The following is a 22208-nucleotide window of genomic DNA, read 5'->3' as shown; positions in this document are numbered from 1 at the left end:
AATTATTTGTTAGCAATATCCAACCCTTAACGTTCATTGTTGTATATTTATAAACATTAGGCAACTGAACAGCAAAACTTAATAACACCGTTAACTGTTCTGATTGTCAAAAATAGCCGTGGAAAAAGTACCCATATAGAGTCCACCTCAGCCAAAAGTAGAAAAGGTATTGGTTCAGGGCAGTGGAATAAAACAAATTAACAAGTAATCATGAAATATATGTTATAACTATTTAAGATATCTTCAACACATTGTTAAATACATACAGACTTGACATTTAATATGGAATATTTTTTTCCAAATTATTTTTCGTCAGTTTTTTCCTATTTTGCTGACTTATAAATGAAAATAAGGATTAAAATGGCGTTTTAATAACTTTTATTTATCTCTTTGATGTCATTGTGACATCAGTTCATCAACTGAATTCGCCAGTGAAGCAAACAAAAATGCATTGCCTATTTTAGGTCATACGGCAACCATTGAAGGCGATGTTTTGGATCTCTATATTTTCCAAATTATCGTCTTTAAAAGAGTTATACGCCCAACAAAGGACCCTCATGTCAGTGTCTTGTCACAGCAACGATGGCTGTTACACCTGACCTCATCTGGCTGCTACCAGAGCTTTCAAGCGGCAAGGCATTCCTTAGGACAGGTTTTTAGAGTTTAATCTGGAAAAAAAATACCAGGCAACGGTCAAAACTTGTCCAGTTTGGTTCAGTTTTGTTGTAGGACTTGCAGGCCGTTGATTCGGAGAGTAATACCTACCCACGTATTGTCTATGTGGTTCAAATATGGCGATTTTGATGACCAATGTATCTGCTCAATTCCTAGGCTCTGTAAGTTATCTGCTATTAAAAGTGCTCTGTGTGAACGGGCAATCTCATCGTGCAACCTAAAATTGTTCCTAAGGTGCCCCCTATCAAATGATAGTCAAATGGTTCCCACATTATTCCTTTATTTCATCTGGTTTAGGTTTTTATCAATGACTACCATTGCTGTTTTGGCACCAATGTGGTATTCACTCCAAATACTGACGCTGTCAATGACCCTAGTCACTTCAGAAGCGGCACACGACTTGTCGTAGGCCTCTTCTGGATGTCTGTAAACTCTGTTTGGACCAGTTAAGCGGTACAGGTGAAATCTGACCTCAATAAAGAAAGCCACGCGGTTTCATTGTTCTACCCAGAAACGGTCATGGTCCTCAATTCATTAGAGAAACAAACGACACTTTTTTACTGTTTACAGTGGCTTCCTCAGAGGTCGTTTGGTATCCTAACCTGCTAAAACCAGTTTGGTATTCGCTAAGAGCCTTGAAAAACGCGTTTTGGTCACAATTTGCCCCTCATTCTGAACGGACTGGGTGGATTTTATTTAGTTGCAGTAGCATATCATGAAGGACACTGAGTCCTGTACCCTGGTGGTAAGACGGCGATACATTGGCCGTGGTCTCTGTGTAGGTACATCAGTCTGGGTATAACTCCATAAAACTGTGCTGACCATTTCGTTTGACACAATAATCTGTCTGGCAATGTCTGTCTTTTTCGTGCCATTCTGTCACAGATTAACAATTTTGTAAAACATTGTTTAACTCATTTTAAGCACTGCAAAACTGACCGCTTGCATGCAACATTTCAAATTCTTCTATGCAGTAGTTACCGACATATGGATACTTTTTTAACAGCACCATGCTTCGCCAAAGCCAAGCTTTGGCTATCCCAAAGGGGCACTACCCAATTAAAACACTGCATATTACACAATGCAGCAGTGCACCAGACTTGGTAGTCAGTTAATTGGTAGCGACACACCTGACTTCACACTTCTCCAGTCAGATATTTTATGTGAGATCTGAGTTTTATGAAAAAAGAACGCATTTTTACCAAGGTATACCTTTGAAACTGAAATATTCTATATTAAATGTTAAGTCTGTATATGAGCGTTTATTTGATATATTAAGTGTATAAACGATTTTTCATCAACCTTAAAAAGTACATATCCCAAGATGGCTGTAGTTCGCCATGAGTTTGTGCCAGTGATATAATTAACTAATACCCATCCTAATTAACTCATCGACTGAGTTTTAAGCGATAGGTAACGTGCCCCATTTCACACCTGTTAACACTTTTTGCTACGTCAAGAACTGCACTTACAATTATACATTAAAGGCGTACATTTTGATAACCCCTGCCCAGAGTAAATATGGGAATTGTTTGACCTTGACCAGACTATACACTTCTAATAAACGGTTCCAGACTATAGTATACACAGGGGTGTAAATGAACCCAGACTAGAATTCATGTATACGTAACGTCTTTGGTCAAATTCTACTTTCTCTTGATCTCTCTTGATATATTATCATATTGGCCTGTAAATATATTTTGTGCACGTTTCGGATGTATTGTGCTTAACCGCCGTTACAGCTGGGACTGTATTCGTTTACATGATACTTCAGCAAGCAACTGTATCTAAAGTGGTAGGCAGTCTTAAACGTAACACAGAACATAGGTCAATGCTTATCAGCAAAATCGTCAGCTACCATACACTAAACGAGATATCTGTTGAAATGCATGAAGGTTATCGAGACATGGAAAATGTTTTTAGCAAAGCGGTCCTGAGCAGGGGGTTCGCGATGGATGCAAACGGCCAACAATATGGTCCCATTGCAGGAGGGGGGGTGGCGGGGTAGTGATCACAATTCGATGGGAATGAAATCATCTAATCAATAACCAATCAAGTTAATTAAATCTGAACATCACAATTCATATCCAATTAGCAAAAACCAATTTCACCAAGATCAACATGACATTTATTTGATACGTGTACATGCAGAAATGCACCGGAGGGGAGATGGGACTACACAATTTATTAGGGCTGATACTTAAATGAATACTGTCACTTACACAGGACATTCGCCATAGCTTCCACTCAAAATAAAAAAATACGAAGGTGCCCAACAATATTTCTTTATTCACTGCCGCACACATGTACAAATATCTCCACCACCAACATGGAGTCCCCTTTATCCTCTCAAAAAACTCCCACCCCAGAGGGACGACACAATCCTCTATCACCTCCACCGCAATCAGGATAGCCCCAATTATATTACTTTACAAACACAATGTTTGTCAACTTTTAATTATAGAGGTTTAACTCCCAAGACGTAAACACATGCAGCACATTATTAACCTTGACGTTTTGTCTCTTTTACACACAATCTACTTAAAATCATATGTTCAAGGGCAGTATGGGTGCACCTGGACAAAAATGAGACATAATTTATTTATCGCCATGCATTTGCGAAGCCTCTTTGGCAGCATACCAAAAGTCCAGGTGAATTCCTTTGTGGGAAACACGTATGGTTTTCAAGCCCTTCACAAAAAAAAAGACCGAACATGTTTGGCAGTGTTACACGTTAAGCTTTGTGTTTAGCATCTCCGGTGTATGATTCTACAATAAGTTTGGCTAAGCTCTTCTCCTGCTAAGAACGTGGATTGCAAAAATAAGTATTTTAGGGATTTTTCAAACCCATGGAGAGTGTTATAACTGTTATAATCTTATTTATGTAAGAATAATTGCTTACAGTTAGAATAATCACAATTTCCACAACAATTGACTCTTAATTTTTTTCAGAATCAAGCTCATTAAGCTTTCAAATATCTTCTTTATTCAACACTTCTTTTGTAAGCTACGTTTGAAAATCAAGGTGGTTTCACAAGATGACTACCAAGACCTTATTCGTTTAGATAATGCAGAATTAAAAGTTGACATGTGATGAGGTAATGATTTCGCATCAAATATACTTCGAGTGAATTTTCTAATTCGAGCTGATGAAGTATCATCAGCTTTTTTTTTGTGGTCGAAAAAACATAGTAAGGGGTTCATATCTAATAAACAAAACTTAAAATGCAAACAGTGGAACTGGATTGTAGCTAGTTCACACCTTTGTTGTCAACGATGCCAATGCTCCTGCCAAAATAAGGTCCGGTGTCAGGACGCAACGCGCACCGATCACTATCTTACACCAATTTCTAAAGCAATAAAGTTGACGATAAACAAGGGCACAGCTTAATGGCAGTAGCAAGTGTAGTGTTGACTAAAAATAACAATAACAATATTTTGCTCTAAACGTGTTAAAATTTAGTTCTAAAACTACATAAAATAAACTCTTTTTTTACCAACCTAGACCATTCGAATGTATCGATCCACGTAATATACCAGTACTTTTGTTGTTATATGATTTTGGCATGGGTTTAAAAAAAAACAAAGAAACAAATACAAATAAACAAACAAAAAGTATTTCTATATATATTTCTAGATTTCAGATGTGAGAGTTCGTAGATGAATGTCCCAAAATACCACTACCGAAGGCAATGCAGATATCTAAGAGATGCATTTTTCTTTCGACTATCATAGTGGCCTCAGTGTTTCTATTTTTATGGGTGAGTCAAAGGACTTGGGTGAACAACAGCTGCAACGGGGACACAACGTCACAAAACACAAAAAGACCAAATTATCGGATAGGCCTACCTGTGTCCCTGGATTTTACATTTGAGGAAAGGTATGCAGTTATACGGCCGAGAAAATACAGCCGGACGACTGAGAAGCGATTTGTGTATCTCATTGAAAGCCCAACAAAGGGGGTCATCAAAGGATTACAAGAAACGAAAGAACGTGACGTCATCTGGATGACGTTTGCAGATAGGTCAGGTGACATTTACGCCCCAGACACCTCCGCTGCTTCCGGAAGAAATGTGCTTCTTCAGCACGCGGTGAACTTAGCGGCCCAAATGAAAGACGGCGGTTATCTTTATTATATATTCATGGACGATGACCTGGAGCTTTCGGTTAAGTCTGACGGACAGGTCAATTGGAAACCTTGGCCAAAGATGGCCTCGGACCCTTTTCAAAGGTTCGAGGAGTTTCTTATGTATTACCAACCGGCTGTAGGACACGTTCGTTACCGAGATATGGGTAGACAGCTTGTCAATAAAAAACAACCCGTAAATTTGAACTGGGATTTTGACGAGTGTTTGAATGCTTTTCACAAGGATACACTGTCATTTCTCATTCCGTATGATTTACACCTAGATTATGAATCGTGGTTTAATGGCGCCTGGATGACTCGTCAGTTGATCTCGATGTTGTATCATAGCTATCGCATTCAGTGCAACTCGTTGCATGTTACAAATCGCATTTCAAATAGAATGATCTCAAAGGACAGATACAAGCACAATTTTCATTTCGAAACACCGCGAAACTACATCTCGTCTGCTTTGCTGAAGAAAACAAAAACTAACCCTCCCAAAGCCAACCCATTAATTGAAGCTGTATTGAAAGGAACGTCTTCGCGCCAAAGTCCAGGTACTCTACAGCCAGGTCCTTACATAAAGATTCCAGGGAAGCCGAAACTGAAAGGCAACCAATCGTATCTTGTGACACCGGATTTCATCTTTCAACACTGGGACCATACCCATCCCATGATTAGAAAGAAATTAACGTGGTTACAAAAACCAGAAATACAGAAAATCCTTGGACTAGACAACCGTCGTCGACGGCCGTTTACACCCGACACTTTGTACTGCTCTGCACCGAATAACTTTTCACTGACTATTAATTAGACAATGACATCGAAGGCTTAACATAACATGCTTTCCAATACATTTATTTTCAAACACCTATCTATATATGAGTCGATTATTTCAATAAATGATTTCTTGTCCTAAAATAATGATTAACTTTGATTTAATGCCATCTCTCAGCAAAGAGACAATGCTGTACTGGTATTACATGTAAATGATTACAAGCTGATACCCGTCACTTCGATCTCTGAGCCATGGTAAGAGATTAGTATACACGATAAAAAATATAAATCGTATACACTAATCTCTTATCATAATATCAAAACAAGGAATATTTAAGTTTGAAGTGTTTAACATTAAAAAATACAGATAACAGTATTTGGTGCAATTTATAAAAAAAATACTAGATAATACAGGTGACTGTGATCGTTTATTTGTTTGTGACATGCATTTTCAAACGAAATCTGGTAAAAAAAATATAAAAACCAACCTCCGTAACCCTCCTTCAACAATCATTATACAGACTTCACATTTAATAAGGAATATTTTTCCAAACCATAATTCACCAGATTTTTTCCTATTTTGCTGAGTGATAATATAAAGTAAAGATTAAATCGTGGTTTAATAATTTTAATTATGTTTTAGATGTCATTGTGACATCAGTTCATTAATTGAATTCGCCAGTGGAGCAAACTAAAATACATTAATTTTTATCGTCATACGACAAGCAATTGAAAGTGATATTTTGGATCTCCATATTTTCCAAATTATTTTCATTTAAAAGAGTTACATGCCCCACCAAGAACCTAATGTCAGTGTCTAGGTACAGCAACGGTCCATGTTAAGCGTGACCTCATCTGGCTACTACCAGAACTCTCAAGTGACACGGCATTCCTTGGAATTGCTTTAAAGAGTTTAATCTGGAATAACATTGTCCAATTGGTTCTGTTTTGTTGTTATACATGCAGCCCGTTGATTCGGCGAGTAAAGACACAACAAATATGGCGATTTTGATGACCTAAGTAGCTGCTCATTCCCTTGGTTCTGTAAGATATCTGCTATTTAAAGTGCTCTGTGTGAACTGGTAATCTCATCTTGCAACCTAAAAGTGTTCCTAATTTACCCCATATCAAATGATAGTCAAGTGGTTCTCAGATTATTCCTTTATTTGATCTGGTTCAGGTTTTCATCGATGCCTACCATTGGTGTTTTGGCACCAATGTGGTAACCACTCCAAATACTGAAGCTTTCAATGAGCCTAGTCACTTTAGACACGGCATACGCTTCGACCTAGGCCTGTTCAGGATGTCTGAAAACTCTGTTTTGACTAATTAGCGGTAGGTTAAATAATGACCAGTAATACGATATATTCATCAACGTTTTGTATCTACGCAGGGGAGGATTGAGGCCGTCTTCTGGGTCTTCCGGAATACGGTAAGGTTTTTAAGTTTGCATTGACGGGTATCTAATGTTTTCTGTCGGAAGACGGTCAAAAATGGTGGATGAACTAACAAAGATAATTGGACTAACAAAGATAAAGACTGTCAGAAAACATCTCTGGATCCGCCCCTGCTACATACTGATGTTCTCCAACCTCTTAACTCCCCATCTCTTGGAACTCATATCCGTCTTCTACCTTCTCCAAGTCCGATCACTTTAGCTCTGTCGTTCGGACGCTGTCCTTAATATCCAACTTACTCATCTTAAGTGGCAGTAAATATAAATTCTGCTTATTTTAAATGCAGAGGTAATAGCTGAGTTTTTCATCGGTGTTGTACAAAGAAGTCGCCATGGCACAAGTACTCCTAGGTGACGGCACGTGCCGACTGCATGAGATAACGTTACCTCGCAAAATGTCTTTATGCCGGACACGACACCTAGAAAAAAACCCTCTTATTTAAAAACGGGGAGTATAATTCTAAGGCCTGTTTACTTGGCACTTTCAATTGCACTGATTCATGACAACTGCTCCCATATGAAAACAAGACAAAAAAGTTCATATTAACCATTCCACCATTGGTCCAGTATTTCATAGCCTACGACTTGTGGTCAGATGTTCCAAAAAGTAAATATCCACTACAACAGCTTGTGCAGTTATCCATTTCAAAATTTACCGCTAGATGTCGCAAACTGTGGTTTGAATACCGGAGGCGTCTGGCCAAGGAAGCGTTGTCATACAGGTAAGTACTTAAAACAAGGACAGTAAATGTGTCACTGCCTTTTAATACTATTTTTTAAAGGTTATTTCTCATGTCGATATTGTTTTTTATAATATTTTGAACACAAGCCAATGACTATTTCAAATGCATGTATCCAATACAAACATGGATAATCACTAGTAGTTGTGCATGTGTACGAGCCGGAATAAATTAAAAGAAAATATTTAAAATCCATTATTTAATGTTCTTATATTTCTGATTTTAGGGGTCATACGTACCAATAGGCGACTAACGAAGGCGATGGTGAGATTTAAAAGATGCTTGTTTCTTTCGACAATCACCCTTATCTTGCTGGCTCTATTTTTATGGGTGAATCTCAGTAACTTGGTGAACTTCAGCAGATTGCCCAGTGGCAACGGGGACACAAACTCACAAAACATAAAAAATGAAAATTCCAGGAGAAGAACCGAGAACAATGGCTTACCTGAAACCCTAGATTTTACATTTGAGGTAAGGTATGCAGTTATACGACCGAGAAATTACAGCCAGACGACTGGGAAGCGGTTTGTGTATCTCATTGAAAGCCCAACAAAGGGGGTCATCAAAGGATTACAAGAAACGAAGGAACGTGACGTCATCTGGATGACGTTTGCAGACAGGTCAGGTGACGTTTACGGCCCTGATACCTCCCTTAGTGCCGGAAGAAATGTGCTTCTACAACACGCTGTTAACTTAGCGGCCCAAATGAAAGACGGCGGTTATCTTTATTACATATTCATGGACGACGACCTGGAGCTTTCAGTTAAGTCGGACGGGCAGGTCAATTGGAAACCTTGGCCCAAGATGGCCTCGGATCCTTTCCAGCGGCTTGAAGAGTTTCTTATGTATTACCAACCTGTAGTGGGACACTTGCGTTACCAAGATAAGAGTAGACAGTTTGTCAATACAAAAGAACCCGTAAATTTGAACTGGGATTTTGATGAGTGTTTGAATGCTTTTCACAAGGATACACTGTCATTTCTTATACCGTATGACTTGCACTTAGATTATGAGTCGTGGTTTAATGGCGCCTGGATGACTCGTCAGTTGATTTCGATGCTGTATCATAGCTATCGCATTCAATGCAACTCGTTGCATGTTACAAATCGTATTTCAAATAGAATTATCTCAAAGGACAGATATAAGCAATATTTTCATTACGAAATACCGCGAAATTACATTTCGTCTGCTTTGCTGAAGAAAACCAAAACTAACCCAGCCAAACCCAACCCATTAATTGAAGCTGTATTGAAAGGAACTTCTTCGCGCCAAAGTCCAGGTACTCTACAGCCAGGTCCTCACATAAAGATTCCAGGGAAGCCAGAAATGAAAGGCAACCAATCGTATCTTGTGACACCGGATTTCATCCTTCAACACTGGGACCATACTCATCCCATGATTAGAAAGAAATTAACGTGGTTACAAAAACCAGAAATACAGAAAATCCTTGGACTAGACAACCGTCGTCGACGGCCGTTTACACCCGACACTTTGTACTGCTCTGCACCGAATAACTTTTCACTAACTATTTGACAGTGACATCAAAAGGACTAATGCAAACTTCCCATGCAATTTATTTTCAAACGTCTATCTGCATAAGAGTCGATCATTTGAATAAATATTTTATTTTCATAAAATTATGATTAACTATGATCTAACGTCTTGCGCCAAAGAGACAATGCTATAATGGTAATACATGATAATTTCTTATTGACAAAGAGTACATGTATTTTGTAGAACATTATTCAAACACTAATTGGACTGTAGCGGATTCACGTTTTTACTTAAAGGGTAGGTAGGTTGAGATATAAATATGAAAAAAAAATCACCAATTACCGCATGTAATAAACTTTTTACACATATGAAATGATTGCCTACACTTCCTTTATTAAGTTAGTAAGCTTTATTGAAGTCTTAAAAGTATGGAAACAATGTATAAAGTCAAAATTCAGTTTCTAATATTTTTATTAAGGCATCATACCGATCCGATCATTCACCCGTAATTTTAGAATTAAAGCTTAATAAATTTATTAAGGGCAAAGGCACTTGGGTATTTAACAGTTCCCTCTTAAAAGATGAGGAATATGTGAGTAAAGTGAAGGACATAATTAAGAGAACAAAACTACAATATGCAGTTCCGGTGTACGCCGAAGAAAATATTACAGAAATTCCGAACGAACAAATATCTTTCACGATTGATGACTCCTTATTTTTAGAAATGCTTTTAATGGAAATTAGAGGAATGACAATTTCCTATTCCACTTTCAAGAAAAAACAAAGGGACAGGAAAGAATTAGAACTAGAAAGAGAAATTAATGTAATGGAAATGAACCACCCAAATGAAAATTCTTTGGACGAACTTGAGGCTAAGAGGGAGGCTTTGAAAAATATCAGACAAGAAAAACTAAAAGGAGTCCTCGTCCGAGCAAAATGCAGGTGGATTGAGGAAGGAGAGAAGCCTACGAAATATTTTTGTTCACTTGAATCCAGAAATTATGTCAATAAAACTATTCAGAATTTAGAACTACCAGACGGAACTACAATATTTGATCAAAAACTCATATTAAATGAAGCAAAGTTATTTTACGAACGCCTTTACTCGTCAAAAACTAATCAATTAGAAGAGGTAGATCTAGAATTAATTTTTGCAAATTTAGATGTCCCCAAATTAAGCGAGCCTGATAAGGAATACTTGCAAACCGAAATTACCTCAAAGGAACTTTTGAGGGTGCTGAAAAAAATGAAAAATAACAAATCGCCTGGATCTGATGGCTTTACTGCAGAGTTTTATAAATTTTTTTGGAATGATTTACATAGTTTTATAATTAGAGCAGTTAATGAAATTTTTATCAAGGAGAAAATGATGGCAAGTCAAAATCTTGGGATTATAACCTGTATTCCAAAAGCCGATAAAATCAGAAAATTTATAAAAAATTGGAGGCCTATAACCCTTTTAAATGTTATTTATAAGATGATCTCGGGCTGTATAGCGGAAAGAATGAAACTCTATCTTGATAAAATTATTTCTAATTCTCAGTCCGGGTTTATTGCCGGAAGATATATTGGGGAAAATACAAGATTAATTTATGATCTAATGCATATCGCAGAAAAGAAAAATATTCCTGCTTTACTCATTCTTATCGATTTTGAAAAGGCCTTTGATTCTGTAGACTGGGGTTTTATTGATAAAGTTTTAGACTTTTTTAACTTTGGGGAAACTATAAAAAGGTGGTTTCATATCCTTAATTACAATAGCAAGGCCTCTGTTACACAAAACGGCCACTTGTCGGAGCCTTTCAAAATCTCGAGGGGCTGTCGTCAAGGGGACCCCTTGTCTCCTTATATCTTTCTCCTTTGTGCTGAGATTCTCGCAATCATGATAAAGAATAATAAAAATATTTGCGGAATAAAACTTGGTGACACCGAATTTAAAATAACCCAGTATGCTGATGACACCACCCTTATATTAGATGGTAATAGGTCTTCTTTCTTAGAATCTTTCCGTACATTAGACTATTTCTCAAAAATTTCAGGTCTCCATATCAACAATAGTAAGACTAAACCAGTGTGGATTGGCTCAAGAAAATATAGTCGGGAAGTTTTTCACCACGTTAGATGGAAACTTGAATGGGGTTCGACGCAATTTAATCTCTTAGGTATAGAATTTTCGGTAAATTTAAACGATATGGTCACTTTAAACTTTAATAAACAAATCCCGAAGATAGAGGGTATGATTCGGCATTGGAATAGAAGAATACTTACCCCTATTGGTAGAATTACTATCTTAAAAACCCTTATCATCCCAATGCTGAACCATCTTTTCATTTCTCTGCCAAATCCAGATCTAGTATTCATCAAAAAACTAAATTCTATTTTTTTCCGATTCATCTGGGGTAGCAAAATTGATAAGGTAAAGAGAGGTCAGATAGTAAAGGATTATGAATATGGTGGTCTAAAAATGACAGACTTAAGTAAGTTCATAACGGCATTAAAATGTACATGGATAAGAAGACTATACCTTAAAAATAACGTTTATAACACTATTCTCCAGAGCACCTTTGATTTACAATCTATTTGGAATATATTTGACTATGGAAATGAATATTTGGATATACTCTTATGCAATTGCAATAACAGGTTTTGGAGAGATGTCATTATCTCCTGGAAAGAACTAACATACGGTATAGAAAATATGAAAAGCAATATTGCTCTTGAACCTCTGTGGTATAACAGTAAAGTAAAATTGGGTGGGGTATCAATATTGGACAAAGAATGGTACAATAAGGGTATAAGAATAATTGGCGATCTTTTCAACGAAGGAAAATTTTTAACCAAAGCTGAACTGGAAAGGAAATTTGGATTTCAAAGAGTATGTGATTTAAAATATTTTGGAATACGTAACAGTTTAAAATGTAGATTAAAAGAAAAGAACAATGAAGAAATTTTTGAAGAAATTTTATTTCCTTATATTCCTCAGCCGGTTCAGCTACTTATAAAGAGTCGAAATGGCTGTAAAGATTTTTATCAGGTTCTCATGAGTGAAACTCCTGAAAACTTGGTACACGAAAGGAAATGGAACCTAGATCTAAATATAAATATCACTTGGAAGTATGTTTACAAGAATTGTTTTCTTTGTTACACGAGAAACAAAACTTCAGTGGTTCCAATACAGAATAATTTTTAGAATCTTACCAGTTAGGTCATATCTGAAAAGAATCGGTATTGAGGTGTCAGAGAAATGCTTTATTTGTGGAGCAGAGAGGGAAGATTTGCGACATGTATTTTTAAATTGTTATCGAATAAGAAACATTTGGACTGAAATGGAACGTTTGATTGCTAACAAAACTGGTGATAGAATTACACTATATGATGAAAATATAATTTTTGGAGTATCCAAAACAAAATTCAAGCCTCTAAATTACATTATTCTTGTCTCCAAATTTTATATATATACCTGTTTTAAAAGAAAAATCCAGCCGACCTTCCCTTCCCTTCTCTTATACATCAAAAAAAAAATTCGAATTAGAAAAATACGTTTCTCAAAAAAAACCTTCAATTAGGCCTTTTTCTTACAGAGTGGAGAACCTGGGATTCTATTTTTGCCTAGATTCTCCACTCATAAATTTACTTTACTTTTTCGCAAATTTCTTCTATGTTAAATGTTTGTATCTTGTTATGTGCAGCATCACTTGTAATATACTGTTTTGTACGTAGTCTGGCTATCTACATATATTTCATGTTTACTTAATGTATAATGAATGTCTTGTGTGTTATTGTGTGTGTGTGTGTTTGTGTGTGTGTCTACATATGTATTTTTGTTTGTCTTTTTGTGAATAAAAAAAAAAAAAAAAAAAAAAATGTATAAAGTCAATGGAGTTGCCTTGAATGTAAACATGTACAAATATGCAAATGATGTGGCAGCTCCTCTAACACAATAAAGGTGTATCAAACCCTACAAAGTTTGTGAACATGCTTTTAAAAGCTTAATGTCGGTACTGGGGTACCACGTGTATGAAGGTTTTGTGACAATCTGTGTCTCTTAGTAAATGATGAATTCTTCAATCTTACAATTACAAATGGGTGAAATGGAAATAATGTATTAAGTCATTGAAGTTGCCTTGGGTGTACAGATGTACAATTAATGTGGCAGCTCCTCTAACGCAATGAACCCCGCATTGTTTATGAACATGCTTAAAGTTAATGTCGATACTAGGGTACCACATGTTAGCGGCTAGTATAGTGGATCGCCCTTGTTCAGTCAGATTTTGCCGGTGATGCAGTTTCAAAGGTATGGTTTAACGTAAGTAAGTATTGCACCCAAGAATTGTTCCGATATTTTGCCATGGTATCGTCCTACAGCACAAAAAAAAGAAACAACTTTGAGCAAAATTTGTGAAGCCAAATTTATATTGCCTTGTCCGAACATTTACTATAAAAATTTCACCACAAATACTAATGTAGCAAAATACATGTATGTAGGTAGAATGTGTTTATCCTTAAAAAAAACCTTTATTTCGGTTCCAATTTTAAGTAATTTTTGTTAGCTATGTAAAAAGCGAAAATACATCATAAAGATAGCTGATACACGCGTAGTCATATAAGATGTAAAATTCTAAATACACAAAAGTATGATTACTTAAGAAGTTCAGTGCTTATTATGTTAGACCAGAGACAGTTTTAAGTTCATTTAATAAAAAAAAATAATGATACTGGTTCAGATATGAGAAGAGGAACAAGCATTACCGGTAGCTGTGTTCAGGTATCATTCGTTAATACATACCAATAAAATAGCCGTTTCATCAACATCCGCGTACATCCAAGTGTACAGGAGGCGTCGTTGTAATTTCAGTATAGAATATCGTCCCTCCAAGCTGCTCAGTCCATCTGACTTCCATCTGCTTAGAGCTGAGCCTAAAAGGTCCCACCTGCAAATAAAGACCCATTCCAGTCAGTGCGATCATTAAGGGCGCTTGCGCGCGCGAGAAAGATACTTTTTTAGGTTATTGAGCTTGCAGATAACTGTGCGTCGTGTTTCGATTAATCTTTCGTTGTACTATTTCTTTAACACAAAATTAAAAAAAAATATTTTCGACAGAATGAATTGACATTCTTCAGTATTCATATTGTACGAAAGATTCAACAAACCACCAATAAATGCATCGATAAATAAATCAACAAATACATCATTACGTTTTGTTTAAAGATAGTTTTAAATGCACAGAGCTTTGAAATCTTGAGGTCCTGCTTGCCTCAGCGGGTTACCGGGGTTACTTTTCTCGTGCTGATGTTTGATCATTTTATACCGTCCAATCTCACCGGGTACACTGCTATAACCAGGACCGTTTTTATCCCGAATTCTAAAATAATGGTTAGAAAATAGAAATAGTGGTTAGAAAATAATCATCACAACACTGGGAAAAATATGACGCAAATTACAAAATGCCTATACTGGTAGTTAAACTCCAGGCGACCAAGAAGTGAGAGCCGACATTGAAAACCGACATTGAAAAATTATCCTTTCCAAAATCGAGCAGACTTTGGCTGATAAAACAATTTTTTATGTATAGGACACAGCTATAGTGGTGTCACCATTACTTAAAATGTTCATCAAAAGTGCCATCCCCAAGAAATGCCAGCGAACCTTAGGAATTGGAGTCGAATTGCGACATTTCAATTCAAGATCCGTTTGATGGTTTCATTATTGCCGCATCTTAATCTAGTTTCTCAAAAAAAAAAAAAAAAAAAATGCACATTCCTATCAGATTATAGTTAAAAACATGTATCCTACTTTGCAATTATACAAGAATTACCCAAGTTTGAAAGCTCATCCTGGGCAACAGACACGCTTGACTTAACTACCTCTGTAAATTGGGCATTTTATATTCCTTTTTGAACAAAATATCATATCCTCATCAAGTAAAATATATCAACATTTTAACTCTATGATTTTGTTGTATCTTTCGCCCGAAGACTGCTTCACGCGGTCGACATCTACCTTCCTTAATGACACAGAAAGTCTGCCACGACCGCGATCTTGCTCTACCTGAACGGGAGATCATGCATTTGGCCCTGCGAAAGGATTGCGCTAAGCCAATTATCCTTTGATCTCCCCTCGCGTCTCCAGTCTCTTCGTACATGGACAAAATAACGATTTCGTAATTTTGTCCATGCTCTGTATTTTTTGTCCAAGGTCTAAACTAAAATTCTAAGAAAATATTTTTTTTACAGACGATAAGGGATCTATTTTTATTGTATGAGCATCTTTTTCAACATTAAATCATTAGAATAACTTGATGAGTAAAATATCTTAAGTTAATTTCCAGCTGAAGGAATCGTCTTTACCTTGCCGACATGTCGTCGTCCTCTCCTCCCCACCCAAAATAAACATTAGAAAAACCGTTCACGTGATGCATGTGCTCTTTAGTTAACGCAATAACGCCACCAAATATGTATTGATAAAGAGCTCTGAAGAAAGAAATACAAGCTGCCATTAATCACTATCATTCACAATGTTCTCAAATAATGAGAAGCATGATTTATATTCCAAGGGTGAAAATTACAGTTAAGTCAGCCGTATGAGTCCAAGATAATTACCAAATGGTGCAAGAATAAGATATTTAACAAAATTACACAATTTATTTCATTTCAAAATTAAAGACATATGACGTCAATTATTGAAGAATGAAATGAATAAAAGAATAAAGTCAAGAAAAAACAAAATCAAGTAAAATAAAATGACCGACAGACAGACAGACAGGCAATTTTGTAAAAGGCAAGACAAACAAACATACCTGTAGTTATATTTGTCAATAAGCACTGACATATGTCTAGGTTTCTCCGCACATCTGTATATATTCAATTCATTCTCTGCTATTAAATCTACATCGTGGAAGATGAAGCAGCTGTAGTTGCCTAACTTTGATGATTCCACGAAACCAATGTTCATTAGCATGGCGCGGTTGAACGGAGGACCTTCACGCTGTAACAGAAAAGTTATGACATTATATAGATATTTCAACTGATATAACTATTTTATCCGTCACCTTTTCGATTAAATAACACTCTTTATTTCGTAAGGTTCCAAGTATGCGGTATTCATCGGCTCTAATTGGGGTTGCAAATTCACCCAGGCGTATTGTTCACGTGTCAGAATTTTCTCATTATATAGCAATGTTAATTTCCTATTTGTCTATGCGGATAAGAAAAAAACTCACACATCACCCCCCCCCCCTCCAAAGTGGTCAATCAAGCTCGTGCGAAAGAGAAAACTGCACCTCTCGATATGAATTATCAACACATCTGATAGTCGAGATGCAGAGGATTTAGACACAACTTTCATATAGCATGAATATGTTAAAATAACAGTATGTCTAACACCCAAGGCATTACTGTCTCATTTATCTTTAAAATGGTAAACAAAACCCCAAGGAGATTTTTCTGGAGAGGTTCTCGAAAAAGATATATAACAGCATCAGTTTGTTGGTTTATTGGTTTAACAGAGATAGGCGCCAAATAAACAGCTTACGCCTTTCTATAACACAAACTAATCAAAATATCAACATAGGGCTCATTTCCAATAAAAGTATCGGTCTCCTTTGATCAATCCAACTCCGCTGAGACTCTTGGTACTTGCAATCAGATTAGTAGATTAACATCGCTCCTCCTGGCGTTGAGTGGAATACAGAACAGCTGGTGCTTATAAAAGTACGTTGGAAAAAAGAGGAGACTTGTTAATACGTTAAATTTGTGTGTGCAGTTTACATAAAACCAGGCAACACTGCAACTGATGAGGCCACTTTTGATATCCTAGAAGATGAAATTGCACGCTATCAGGCACTAGGCTCAGTCTGTCTCCTAGGTGACTTTAATGCAAGGACTGGGACTTTGTCAGACTTAGTCAAAGATGATAGCATGTTTGGACCGGTGCCTGACAGTTTGGCCAATAGCACACTTAAACAACCTAGAAACAATTTAGATAGTGTGGTAAACCCCCAGGGAAGAAGTCTACTAGAACTGTGTAAAAGCAGTAGTTTAATCATCTTAAATGGTAGAACACAAGGCAACTCCTTAGGATATTTTACCTGCTTTAACAAATTGGGATGTAGTGCAGTAGACTATGCCATTGTTAGTGACAGGCTACTCAGCAATGTTAAGTATTTCACTATCCATCCTATTGATTACTTGTCTGATCACTGTTTATTGGATGTCACGTTTCAAACAACAGGTATCAAAGAGTATAGAAACTCACAGTCCCTTCAGAAATTCAATGGTAGATATATCTGGGAGTCAGACTCATGTGAAAAATTTTTAAGTGCCCTTGAAACTGAATCAAACATGTCAGCCATCTGTAATCTGCAGTCAACAAACTTTCCTGCAACAAAGAGTGGAGTGCATGATGCATGTCGCTCTCTAGTAAATATTCTTGAAAACGCCGCAGAAGCATCCCTACGAAAAAAGAAACCTCAAAGTAACAAACAAAATAAAAGACCAAAAAAAATAGTGAAAAAACAGCCATGGTTTGACGGTACCTGTCTGGAAGTAAGGAGAAATGTCAAATCATTAGGAAAACTCCTTCAAAAAAACCCGAAAAATAAATTCATTTCTGAAACATACCATGTAGCTGTCAAAAGGTACAAGAAAATGATTAAAGAAAAGAAAGAAAACCACAAGACTAAAGTGATAAATTAATTGCTAAACCTTGAAGAAAAAAATCCTAAAGCCTTTTGGCAAACCCTACAAAAACTGAAGGGTAAAAAGGACCAAGAAAACCTAATTGAACCAGATACATGGCTTAACCACTTCTATAACCTATGTGGAATCCCACCCCAGGACGAACAAGAAATAGATAATCAAATCAAAGCACATGAAAATATGCTAGGCGAGCCCACCCTCAACCTTCCCATAACTGTACATGAAGTCAAGAAAGCCATACGGAAGTTAAAAAATGGAAAATCTCCTGGTGAAGACATGATAAAAAAATGAAATGTTGAAGACAGGGGCACAGTACCTTACAGGTGTGATTACTAAACTCTTTAATTTAGTGTTAGATACGTCAGAAATCCCTGATCCATGGAACCTCGGGGTTATTATTCCGCTTTTTAAGTCAGGAGAATACATGAACCCCTCAAACTACAGAGGACTCTGTACAACTAGCTGTTTGGGAAAACTGTTTAACTCTATTTTAGCAAACAGAATCATTGAATACCTCCAATCAAAAAACAAGTTAAGTGAGGAACAAGCAGGATTTCGGCCGGGCTATAGAACTACCGATCATATTTTCACTTTGAAATCGATAATTAACAGACACATCAATCAAAATAGGAAACTATATACATGCTTTGTTGATCTGAGAAAAGCATTTGATACTGTGTGGCACAAGGGCCTACTGTTGAAACTGCTCAAAACTGGAGTAGGAGGAAAATTTTACAGCATCATTAAAACAATGTACAGTAACACCAGATTAGGCATCTCTGTTGGGGAAGGGTACACAAAGCCTTTTATATCAAGGATAGGAATCAGACAAGGGGATAATCTGAGTCCTACCCTCTTTAATGTGTTCATTGATGATATCAAAGAAATCTTTAAGAACAAAAATAAGGACTGCTCCATTGATGGCCTAAACCACATCCTCTATGCAGATGACCTTGTCCTGTTATCAACTAGCAAGGAAGGACTACAAGGCCACTTATTAGCACTTCAAACATATTGCAGAAAATGGAACCTTCAGGTAAATGAGAAAAAGTCAAAAGTTGTCATCTTTAACAAACAAGGGAAACTAGACAGATATTATTAACTTCTATATAAATAACAAAATCATAGAATCTGTGAAGAACTTCACATACTTAGGAATAACCTTCACAAACACAGGGTCTTTAAAAAAAGCAATTGAAAACCTGAAACAAAATGCAATGAAAGCATCTTTTGCACTGAAAACAGCACTTTCTTCACACCAAATATCTTCTCCCCTACTATACATGAAACTCTTTGATAAAACCGTCAAGCCAATCTTACTCTATGGTTGTGAAGTTTGGGCAGAGGAACTATTTAAAGATAAGAAAATCTCCCTCCAAAAAATTAATAAAATGCCTTTTGAGCAGCTCCATCTAAAAACGTGTAAGTGGGCTCTTGGTGTACGGAAATATGCAAGCAACAATGCAAGTAGGGCAGAACTTGGAAGGCTTCCACTCTACACAGATATTGTAAAACATGTTTTTAAGTATCAAATTCGTTTCAAAGAACTTGCTCCAAATAGAATCGTGAAACAAATCTATGAAAGAGAAATCCATTTAAAAGGGCCTAGCTGGTCAAGCTCTCTAAAAACTTTTATAGACCTCTGGGGACTGTCAACAGATCTAAACACTGAAGACCCAAACTTACTTCAAGTAAATGTTATCAAAAAAATTGAAGAACTTTTTTGGACCGACCTGCACAGTGACAATAAAAGCAAACTAAGAACTTATAAAGCAATAAAGAAATCCTACACTCCAGAAAATTATCTCACAATGAAAGTCCCTCTAAATGAAATAAAAACACTTGCAAAATTTCGAATCAGCGACCATGACCTAGAAATTGAAAGAGGTCGCTACACAAAACCCAAAAAACCAGTAGAAAACCGAATATGTCCACATTGCAATGATGTTGAAACAGAAGTGCATTTCCTACTAAAATGTAATGAGCATGTGAACGAAAGAGAAAAAATGATAAAAATGATACCGCCGCAAATGTCATCTGATTAAGAAAAACTTGCCTGGCTTCTGAATCCTCAAAGTGAACACTCCCTAAAAACCGTGTGTCACTTCATCCAACAAACATTTAAAAAAAGACTAGCCTGTCAATAATAATGAGCAAGTCTACCACAATACAGAACAATGTAATTGTCATTATGTAATATAGGTATTTTTTTAATCTTATTATCATTATTATTATTTATTTATTTATTTTTATTGTGATAATAGGTCTAGATTGTACTAAATGTATCTATATACAAGTAGTTTAGAGGGCTTGCAAAATGTACTGAAACATTTTAGTGCTCAATAAATTATTATTAAACTGATTGCATTAAACAAGAGGTCCTGGTGGTACACCGGTGGTACAAATAACATGTTTTCATGCATTGTAAGCCTTCAACAACAGCGCCCCACCAAAAAGAAAAAGGAACGTTTTTCTGAGTCAGCGTTACTGATTAATGGCTTTATATAAGCACAGTGGCAATGAGAAGCAGGCACAGTATGAATTTTAAAGAATTTAATAATATTTCACCATTAGTATTGAATCATATGAGCTAGGACAACAAAATGTTTTTAACTTCAAAAAAATATCAGAAGTGATAAAAATTGACTTACCTGATCTACAACAAATATCCCGTAGTCTAAGTTTTGTTTCTGAAACAACGGAATCATGTTATTAAGAAAAACTCTCAGCTGTGAATCCCGTCCTCGGAAAGGAATTATGATGGCGACGTGAACGTTAGGATTACAGTTCCTTGGTCTCCAGAGCCCTCCTGGTAGTAAACCAGTATCTTTAAATTTGTTTTCAAGCTCTCTCCAAGATGGCGGATGCAAGTTCACCATCCGTCTGCTAGCTGCAAAATAACGATTGATTTTTAAACAAAATTAGTTGGGCCTAGCTGTCACTAGTTTGGTGAATATATGACCACAGTGTGAAATGAATATAATTTGAGAAAATGGGAAGAATGTATATAAAAAAATTCACATGGATTTTTTTTAATTGAGCTAAGATGATGATGGGTTGAGAAATAATACAGTTGTAACTTTTGTAACTTAAACCAGGAAAAGTCGTTGCTTATTTTGTGCCTCGGTTTCAATAACCTTCCCCAACAAACTCACCTAAAGCGGCTTCGTGGATAGAACACGTCTTATTAAGTCCGTCCCCAAGTCCGATGACCGTGGTGACAGCGTCTTGTATTTTTAAAGAAGCGGTATTCACTATTAACGGTCCCTCTGTCATCCCAGCGTCTATCGCGCGTCTTGTGTTGACTTTGGTTGGATTAACACGACCACCTACATTTATCACGTCCAGATATGTGGTAATTTCTGCATCAGATGCATTTGAAGTTAAGTTCAGCACACTCTGTGTTGCTTTTACAGCAGTCACGTTCAGAGACGAAGACGAAAATGTCATGCTTGACAAAACTGAAATAATTCTGTCTGGATATTGCAGTAAAAAAGAAAACAGTGATATTTTAACTAGTCTAAATCTGTTACCCATGTTTTCCAGCGTTTGACGACGTCCTGTGTATCGGATCTTTTCAGTATATATGATATATATCAACATCTGCAGTAAAAATAAGCCCACTAAAAGACAAACTATCGTTTTTATCCGGGCATGTTGCTTACAAGAAATTGTCGCCATGTTGTTTTTCGAATACTCGCCCTCTTTTGTCCATCGCATAAAAAATTACGTGATGATAGATTTACTCGAATCACATTTTATATCCAGGTGATCAATCAAAAGTCAGTTGGAGGAAACTTTTATTATAGTGAGTTCGTTTTTTTCCTCGCATTAATGTTACTTTTGTTTGATCATCTTGTTTCTTATCTCGGTGTACTTTTTACTGAAGTCTCGCTCTTTGTTCAGACACAGACTTAACTTCAGTATTTACTTTTCTCCATTTTTCAGATAAGTAAAGAATGTTATCGCAAGCGTGTATTGGCTACAGAAAGAACTCTATTAACTAGGGTTCTCAATATTTTTTAAGACCAAGTCACCCAGGACGTTCCAAGACTGGAGTATCCCTGAGGTGATAAACAACCTATACTGAGCTGGGTGGATTCAGAGTGACTTTTTTATGATGTTGATTCCAATTCCAATGTATTTTTCACTGAAGTGCCCCTTTGTTCAGGCCCAGATGACATGACGAATTATATGCTTTTCCCCATTTATTGAGGTGGATCAGTGATCAATTCGTTTTAAA

The 22208-nt window shown here is 36.5% G+C and overlaps 4 protein-coding genes across 6 annotated transcripts in view; 3 read left to right on the top strand and 1 right to left on the bottom strand.

Annotated features, from left to right (window-relative positions):
• LOC106175462 (uncharacterized) overlaps positions 1-5831 on the top strand; it is a 25630-nt gene extending 19799 nt beyond the window's left edge. Inside the window, exon 3 of one of the 2 annotated variants that reach the window (XM_087018742.1) lies at positions 4320-5831. In XM_087018742.1, coding sequence (XP_086874868.1) covers positions 4368-5615 — 1248 coding nt within the window. In that variant the 5' untranslated portion in view covers positions 4320-4367 and the 3' untranslated portion in view covers positions 5616-5831. Of the gene's footprint in view, positions 1-4312 lie in introns of both variants that reach the window. The other variant, XM_087018743.1, reaches the window with a different exon arrangement.
• Positions 1-22208, top strand: part of LOC106166351 (uncharacterized) — a 135287-nt gene that overhangs the window by 16082 nt on the left and 96997 nt on the right. The window lies entirely within an intron of this gene.
• The window catches only part of LOC106175468 (beta-1,4-N-acetylgalactosaminyltransferase bre-4-like), a 23932-nt gene extending 1724 nt beyond the window's left edge, over positions 1-22208 (bottom strand). The window contains exons 1-6 of one of the 2 annotated variants that reach the window (XM_087018733.1): positions 21121-22206; positions 20617-20855; positions 16066-16253; positions 15617-15739; positions 14055-14631; positions 13133-13627 (exon numbers count right to left, since the gene is read on the bottom strand). In XM_087018733.1, the coding sequence (XP_086874859.1) occupies positions 14484-14631; positions 15617-15739; positions 16066-16253; positions 20617-20855; positions 21121-21685 (1263 nt within the window). In that variant the 5' untranslated portion in view covers positions 21686-22206 and the 3' untranslated portion in view covers positions 13133-13627; positions 14055-14483. Of the gene's footprint in view, positions 1-13132; positions 13628-14054; positions 14632-15616; positions 15740-16065; positions 16254-20616; positions 20856-21120 lie in introns of those variants that run through there. The other variant, XM_087018734.1, reaches the window with a different exon arrangement.
• LOC147760364 (uncharacterized) lies at positions 7731-9713 on the top strand. Its single transcript, XM_087018732.1, has 2 exons — positions 7731-7756; positions 8001-9713. Exon 2 carries the CDS (start codon positions 8036-8038, stop codon positions 9305-9307), a length of 1272 nt encoding a protein of 423 aa, XP_086874858.1. The 5' UTR covers positions 7731-7756; positions 8001-8035; the 3' UTR covers positions 9308-9713.

Source organism: Lingula anatina, chromosome 8 (assembly GCF_051362555.1).
Source record: "Lingula anatina isolate TDL-2025a chromosome 8, LinAna3.0, whole genome shotgun sequence".
Taxonomy (NCBI): domain Eukaryota; kingdom Metazoa; phylum Brachiopoda; class Lingulata; order Lingulida; family Lingulidae; genus Lingula; species Lingula anatina.
The sequence above is the reverse complement of the archived record's forward strand: the minus strand, read 5'-3'. Positions and strand labels throughout refer to the sequence as shown.